This window comes from Coenobita brevimanus, chromosome 35 (genome assembly GCF_032717465.1).
Source record: "Coenobita brevimanus isolate Jiangsu-jjx chromosome 35, ASM3271746v2, whole genome shotgun sequence".
Classification (NCBI taxonomy): domain Eukaryota; kingdom Metazoa; phylum Arthropoda; class Malacostraca; order Decapoda; family Coenobitidae; genus Coenobita; species Coenobita brevimanus.
This window is the reverse complement of record NC_136988.1, coordinates 2405001-2413753: the sequence shown is the minus strand read 5'-3', so window position 1 is coordinate 2413753 and position 8753 is coordinate 2405001. Positions and strand designations below refer to the sequence as shown.

Here is an 8753-nt window from a genome sequence, read left to right as displayed (position 1 = left end):
CTGAGTACGGAGAACCGCGAAGTGTGACGTCGCGTAGGTGACGTCACGGTTGAAGGCGGGCGCTGATTGGCTGTGGCGGGGAAGCTGGGTCCCATTCATAAAACTGGTGGGGGCAGCGCGCGCGGTGTTCAGTGAGTATCGTGGCAGTGTCGGGGAAGGAGGTGTTGGTCTCGTTCCCTCCACCTTGGCTCCACTGGAACTCTCGTGGCCCAGTGGCGGCGATTTCCGTCTCGTGCCGCCCTTCCTACCGTTAACCATATCAGGCTCGGGGGCGCCCAACCCTCAGCCTGACGATTCCCAAAGCTCGAGTGAAGACGATTTAAACTTTTCCACGATGATTATGGACTCGATGGATCCCCTCACTTCAACCATGAGCTTTAGTCTCGTGAGTTTTGACACATTCGACAAGGGCGGGGAGTGCCTGCCCTCCCCCCTGCCCTCAGCCCCGGGTCTGGAGAGGGCTACCGAGGACTGCCTAAACACCCCCGTCACTACGTCGGAGATGCCTTCCTTCTTCGCAGCCGTAGAGCCCCTTCAGGAGCCGGATCCCCCCCCGATAACAGGTAGGCCCGCCCACACCCACACCCTTCGCTTTCACCCTCCTGCCCTGCCCTGCCCTGCCCTGCCCTGCCCTAGTGCCCATCGCCCTGCCGCCCTGCCAACACGCTGACCCCTCCTCCAGTCACCCCATGTCAGGTCACTCTCCCAACACAGTGCCAACTCAACCTCGCCTGACCTCACTGTAGTTATGGTGCGTTGTGGTGACCTACGGGTGATCGTGTGTGGTGATAGTGGTGATTGGTGTGGTGGTGTGTGGTGATAGTGGTGATTGGTGTGGTGGTATGTGGTGATAGTGGTGATTGATGTGGTGGTGTGTGGTGATAGTGGTGATTGGTGTGGTGGTGTGTGGTGATAGTGGTGATTGGTGTGGTGGTGTGTGGTGATAGTGGTGATTGGTGTGGTGGTGGTGTGTGATGATGGTGGTGGTGGTGGTGTGTGATGATGATGGTGGTGGTGGTGGTGTGTGGTGATAGAGATGGTGACTTAACAATGATGGCACACACACACACACACACACACACACACACACACACACACACACACACACACACACACACACACACACACACACACACACACACACACACACACAGACGCTTACTCAACCCCAGGAGCAGTGACACATACGCATAAACACACACCTGTTCTTGACACACACACACACACACACACACACACACACACACACACACATTAACCCTTTCGCTCCCCCCGTTATCACCTTATCTGCAGCTTCCGGCCAGCGACGATAAGCAAGCGAATGGCGGAAGTTACCGTGTTTTATCGCTACGTGTTTGTCAGGAAGGAGTTATACAATGGCTGTGGGTTTTTTTGTGTGTGTTTGGACTGCAAGCGTGTTTGTGTTTGGACTCCAGGACGTCAAGATATCCATACATGAAGGCAGTGTTTGTCCCGGGCTAGTGTAATGGCTGTGTTTTATTGTGTTTGGATTTCAAGCGCTTTTGCTTGTTTAGTGACATCGAAGTAACCTTAAACACGAGTATATGTATAGAAAATGTGGTGATTATAGTGATGATGATGGTGGTGACTAGTGATGATGGTGATGACAGACTGTAGTGATGATGGTGGTGACTAGTGATGATGGTGGTGGTGATTAGTGATGATGTTGGTGACTGGCTGTAGTGATGATGGTGGTGACTAGTGATGGTGATGACGACTTGTGATGATGGTGGTGGTGACTAGTGATGGTGGTGGTGACTAGTGATGATGGTGACAGACTGTAGTGATGATGGTGATGACTGACTGTAGTTATGATGATGGTGACTAGTGGTGATGAAGGTGGTGACTTGTTATGATGGTGCTGGTGACTAATGATGAAGGTGGTGACTTGTGATGATAGTGGTGGTGACTAGTGATGATGGTGGTGACTAGTGATGATGGTGACAGGCTGTAGTGATGATGGTGGTGACTAGTGATCATCATGGTGACAGACTGTAGTGATGATAGTGGTGGTGGTGACAGGCTGTAGTGATGATAATGAAGACAGGCTGTGGTGATGGTGCTGATAGGCTGTAGTGATGATGGTGGTGACTAGTGATGACGGTGGTGACTAGTGGTGATGGTGGTGACTGGCTGTAGTGATTATTGTGATGTGATGGTGGTGATTTGTGATGAGTATTGATGATGACAGTGGTGACAGGTTATAGTGATGATGATGATTGTTGAGTATTGATGATGATGGTGATGTGATGGTGGTTTGTGATGATGATAGTGGTGACTGGGTGTAGTGATGATGATGGTGACTATGATGGTGGTGATTTGTGATGATACTGTGATTGAATACATACATAAGAGCCAAACATATGCTACCGTACTTACATCAAACACCTATCCATACCAGCTCATGAGGTGGTAAATTCAGGGATTGGTAGGACACACATACATTTTTCACAGGGTATACTCACACCCCCACCAACAAACACGCCAAGCGAATTACACCCAATAACAAACACAAGCGGAGAAACACACACTAACCAGCATCCAAACACACACACACACACACACACACACACACACACACACACACACACACCTTGGAACTTGGCACCTCTATACAACCCTGGTTTAGCTCCGCCGTGTAAGTTCCTATTTCAGGGTCATGATTCGTACATAGCCCTTGGCACTCATTCGGCAGGGTTGGGGAGGGAGAAGGAGGCGGAGGATGGGAGAGGGAAGTGAGTGGGGTTGAATGCCAGGGGTGCCAACTAGGAAGGGGTTAAAGTGCCAAAAACCAGCTCCTTAAGGGGTTGAGAGAGAGAGGGAGTGCCAAGCAGGATGGTATGTAAGTGCCAGAAGAGAGAGAGAGAGAGAGAGTGCCAAAATCCGACACTGGGGGGGGGGAACAGGCTATGCCCAGTGCCAACTTCTATATATCTGGCAATATCATGGATTCAAATATAACACGGGGAGTAGTTTTAGGCCCCGCAAAGGGTGCCAAGAATCTAATAACACGACTCTCTCTCTCTCTCTCTCTCTCTCTCTCTCTCTCTCTCTCTCTCTCTCTCCTTGGCGAATTTCATGTTGATAACTATTTTCACCTCTACTAAATAATAATAATAACAATAACAATAATAAACACATTACATTTATAACTCCATTTCATAACAAAAACATGCATAAAATGCCCATTGTAATCATTCAAAATATCAACATTCATCCAAAAACACGCAAATGCAAAAATATATCACATGCATAACTCAAAAAAATAATAATAATGATAAATAAAAATCCACAGTGACTATGACAACGATGGTGATGAAGAACTGAACTTGAAGAACAGATTTGAACTTGATAAACAAATTTGAACTTGACCCTCTCTCCTCCAGTAACCGTTTTTGCCTCCACTCTGTTTATAGTTCCTCCCTCCATCAGCTGACGTTGTCCAGTGACCTCACAGACACGCACCAGGTCACACACACACTTCCTCTGACCCATCCTCCTGAAGTAGCAGCGTCAGAATATAACATGATCTTAAAGCATACTGTGTCTACCCCTCCTCCCTGACCCCCCCCCCCTACCTTCTGCAGGAGTTGAGGGAGGGTTATTGATTTTCGTGGCGGTTGGGGCTTTATAACGGCTAATTTTCGAATTCAAATTCAATTCAAATCTTCAGAATTCAACCCCTATCACACCCCTGTTGGTCAAAGTTGCTAGGGTGCACAAAAGGGAGCCTAAAGGGAGGGAGGGAGGGAGGGAAGGGAGATGACAGGCCGCCTCACCAGACGACCATGACGTAAGGTGACGTAGCTCAATGATGTCATGCTCCAGCGCTCCCTTACCCTCCCGAGCGACGTCTGGCATCTGTCCCCCGCGTGATGCCATATTCTCGCTACGTGTGACGCGCTGTGATGTGATTTACTTGTTTCTCCTTTATTTCCGCTTGAGATTACTTCCCTTCGGTGTTCTACTAACCTAAAGATTTATATTTAACTACATAAACATTGCCAGTCGCTAGAAAAGACCTGGGATGCCATAATTCGCCACTTCTGAAGCGATGTTTACTAGTTTCAAATTGTCAGACATAACGCAGTCCTAGCCTTCTTTTTTGTAACTAAATATTTATAGTGAAGCATAAACATTGTCAACATTGTGGAAAAAGTTGAGATGCCTTCTAATCAAAACAATGACGCTTTCTTGAGTTGTTTTTTGTTTTGTTTGTCCATTTGTTGTTGTTTTTGCCCTCATTAACCTACCAGAATTTCACTAAAAACATTGTATATCATGTAAATAACTACAAAAACTCCACACTAAACACAAACACACCAATATCACCTTTTAACCCTACGTCATGACCTCTGCATCCACCCCACCTCATCTGTCTGTCTGTCTAAACATTCTATATAACCCATAAATTTTTCTCTATGCATGGGAGAGGGGGGGAGAGGGATTCAAAAACACAAAAATTTCAAAAAATCTCAATGAGCCAAGAGGTATACGTGACAAGCATCAAAAACCTTAAGGAGGAAACGGTGAAATATTTCATCTTAAAACGGGAATTCACATCTTGCCTCATGGGGATTCTTTTTTTAATATCCCTATGTCACAAGCCTTATTTGACTCGTGATCTGGCTTTAGACCGACGATATTCCCACGTCCAGGGTCTTGAAACCTGATATCAAGACGGTTTTAATCAGCTGAAGGAGGGGTCTAGCCTGAGATGGATTTTCAAGCCCTCAAGTACCCTCTGATGGCGACGAATCTCAGTATTATTCTTCCCAGCCACAGACGGTTTCCCTCAGCTTCCAAAATCCCTCAAAGACGATTTTATTCAGCCCGGGAAATGGTCTCAGGGCAGAGTTTAAAGTACTTGAGTTAAATGGCTGGGTGGCATTTAAAAGGAAAGATTTAAAGGGCACGAGAAATATTAGGTATAAACACTAACGCTGTTTTAAGGTTAGGTTTGGGAATGTAGTGTTGTGAAAGGTTAGGGTGTAGTGAGTGAGTGAGAGAGAGAGAGAGAGAGAGAGAGAGAGAGAGAGTGGGGGAGGAGGGGGAGGGAGAGAGAGAGAGCAAGGTAAACCCCAGCAAAGCAGTAAAGACAGACAAGGAGGACAAAAGCCTGGACATAAGAAGGAGAGGTCAATTGGTACCAAAACAGGGTGGAGTACACACATAGAAGAAACCAGTCGCGCCCACACCCCACCCCTCCCTCCTCCAATATCTACCTCTACCCCTCCCTTCTACCCCATCCTAGCCCCTTCCCGCTCCTGAACTCTACTCTTTCTACCCCTCCAGCCAGCCCCCTCCTCCTATCCCAATCCATACCATCCCCAAGCTGCACCCCTCCCTCCTCCCCTTGTATTCCTCTACCCTCCTACCCTTCCTCGTTCTACCCCTCCCCCTCCCGTCACCCTCCACGTCACGGATAATCAGCATTCACTCGGGCGTCTGGCCAACAGGTTATGGTGGGCAACCGCATCGTAAAGTGACGTCGACTTCCATTTTAGGCGATGACGTAATGTGACATAGTGCGACGTCGTGCATGCCGGGGGTTGCCTGCTGGTCTGGCCGAAATTTTGTTTGTTTTCACTATTTTTGGGTTAATTCGGAGGGTGCGGTGGGTTTGGGGAGAGGGAAGGGGGGTTTGGAGGGCGCCTGTGTATGGTTAGATGTACTGTTGAGTTTTGATGAAGGTTTAATGTGGGTACGACGCTGATGTGGGTTGCCCGGGAGTCAACTCATATTTTGTCCTATTTTCACTATTTCCAAGCTGATTTGGGGGTTGAAATAGGGTGGCAGGGTTGAATAGTGACCCTGTGTATCATCTGGTGTAGGCCTGGGTAGGTGTAGAGGTGTATGGGGCGGTATACTTCAGAAAAACTGAGCTGGTAAGGGGTGTATGGCAAGCTAGCGACATCTGGCAGTGTTGTGGGTGTGTGTACGTGTGTGTGTTCGTGTGTACCGACTTGGCGCGGGTCCAGGGGATTCTGTGACGTCACTTCCCCTTCCCCTCCCTCTGGTACCGTCATATCCTCTTGTTTTATTTGTTTACTTGTTTCGCCGGCCGCATGTGACATTGTTTTTGCTTGGGTTGTTTCCTTGATTTTGTGTTACATTTGCTTCACTTTGTTTCTCGTTTGTTTGTCATTCTTTAATCTTGCTTATTTCTCTCTCTCTCTCTCTCTCTCTCTCTCTCTCTCTCTCTCTCTCTCTCTCTCTCTCTCTCTCTCTCACCTTGCAAGGGTGAGGGGAGGGCCAGATGGGGTCCGAGGGGAAGAATGATGATGGAGGGGAGGGAAGAGGAGGGGTAGGGGAGGGGGAGGGGTGGGGGGGAGGGGTTGTTTACATTCCTGAACAAGTCTTCAGGTGGAATGTCATGGGAGTCATTTTCTTTCTTTTTTTCTTTCTTTCCTGCCTCCCCTGCCTGCCTCACCTCTTCTGTCCTGCCTCACTTGTCTCTGCCTGACCTCTTCTCTCTGCCTCACCTCCTCTCCTCCTAATCTCTATTCTCCCTGCCTCACCTCCTCTCCCTGCCACACCTCTTTTCTCCCTGCCTCACCTCTTCTCTTCATGCCTCACCTTTTCTCTCTGCCTCACCTCCTCTCCTCATCTCTTCTCTCCCTGCTTCACTTCTCTCTGCCTCTCCTTCCCTACCTGCTCCCTCTTCCTCTTCAACGTCCGCCTGCTTCCTCTTCTTCCTTCCTCTTCCACTTCCGTCTTGTCTTCCTCTCACACGCTACTCATTCCATGTTTTTTCTCTTCTTCGATTACCCCTCCCAACCAACACCAAAATAATTCGTTCATCACCACCAATTTCAAGCCAGACAAATCCTAGAACCATTAATTTCTGTACAAATAATTCTGGGAAAGTCGTTGTTTATCGAGAAAAATAAGGGTAGGACCGGGAAAGCGGGAGGGGGAGGGGCACGTGACGTCATAGCTAGCGTGCCGGACCAGCAGCCAATCACGCGCCTCTCTGTCTGTGCCCGGGACCCCTTCGACCAATCAGGAGCCGCCTAATCCGTGACGTAGGCTCGTGACGTCACCGGGGTCCGCCATTATTGATAACTGCCATACGCGATAACAGAGCCGTCCAAATTAGCCCAAAATACCGGGAGCGTGACTGTTTTACCGTAATCAAGAGCCATTTTCTCCTACGTCATAGCGGAGGGGGGTAAACAGCTGTGCACGGTATCATTTCTCGGCACACTTGCGTCCGTGGGTGCAGGCGAACTTGAACTAAGCGACTGTCATTTGTGTTTACCTTATATTATTATGCCCGCCGTCTCAAAAATGATTTATATGAATTTTGTGGATATATTTCAAACTGGAGAGCTCTGTTACTGACCTCCGTTGACCCGTTGCTAAGGAGTCATTGCCCGTTGTCATCTGTTTTTGCTTCTAACCGTTTTAACGTTCATAAAATTTAAAAACGACAAATAAAAGTGAATGTTCATTATATTTTTAAAATCTATCTGTTGCCAGACGCCATAATCCCGTAAGGGGTGGCCGTTTGTCTTTGAGTTAGTTGTTTTACGGGGAGGGGCACTAACCCTCTACCAACCCACTTGTTGACACGTAGGGAACAGGTATGGGTTGGTTATATGGTTACCACCCAGCGTTGTATGTAAATGGTTTCCTGGCTTACAGGAAACCATTAGGCTTGTCACTCAATGTAAAGCCACCTGATAAGGAAAGAAGAGTAATAAAAAGTGACAGGTAGGAGGGGAGAAATAGGAAGAGAGGAGGGCAGACAAAAAGAATAAAGGTGAAGGAAGAATTAGGTAGCACTACATCAAGTGAGTGGATGATGGCAAGGGTTTAGTAAAGTATGCACTTCCTTTTAATTACATTTCCTCGGTATCACCATTACCACCAATATCACCACCATCCATACCAAAACTACCACTATCGCAACTACTTCACCTCTACCACAACTATCACCACTACCACAGCTATCACCACTACCACTATTATCACCACTACCTCAACTATCACCACTACCACTACTATCACCACTACCTCAACTATCACCACTACCTCAACTATCACCACTACCACTACTACCACAACTACCACTACTACCACCACTACCACAACTATCACCACTACCACAACTACCACCATTCATTCAGTACACACGTCCCTACCAGGTGCATACAGGTGAGCAAGACACCTGTGGAGAGAGAGAGAGAGAGAGAGAGAGAGAGAAACAAAGATGTAAAGAAATGTCTAGATGGGAGTAGGAATGAGCAAAGAAAATGGATGAATAAGAGAGAGAGAGAGAGAGAGAGGGAGGGAGGGAGGGGAGAGAAATGAATGAAGATGGTTGGGCTAGGCAGGAAGAGGTGAATGGAGAGGAGGGGAGGGGAGGGGGGAGGAGAGAGAAGGGTGTGGTGAGAGAGAGAGAGAGAGAGAGAGAGAGAGAGAGAGAGAGAGAGAGAGAGAGAGAGAGAGGAAGATAGCATAAGAAAGAATGGAGGGACAAGGGTAATATGAAAAGGATAGCAAGCAGGGGTGGAGGGGAAGGCGTGGCAGGGTGTGTGTGTGACAGGGTATGGGGGTGGCAGGGGAGATGTGACAGAGGTAGGATTGAAGGGGATGTGTGGTAGGGTAGGTAGGGTGTGGCAGGGTGAGAGGGAGGTGGTGACAGGGTAGGTAGGTAAGATGTGGCAGGGTGTGTGACAGGGTAAATGGGTGGCAGAGATGTGACAAAGGTAGGATTGAAGGGG

At 48.1% G+C, this 8753-nt stretch overlaps 1 protein-coding gene across 1 annotated transcript in view; it reads left to right on the top strand.

The window, feature by feature from the left end:
* Positions 1–334: 334 nt before the first annotated feature.
* LOC145396223 (uncharacterized) overlaps positions 335–8753 on the top strand; it is an 18199-nt gene continuing 9780 nt past the window's right edge. Inside the window, exon 1 of the mRNA XM_080269658.1 lies at positions 335–563. Within this exon, the coding sequence (XP_080125784.1) occupies positions 335–563 (229 nt within the window). The remainder of the gene's footprint in view (positions 564–8753) is intronic.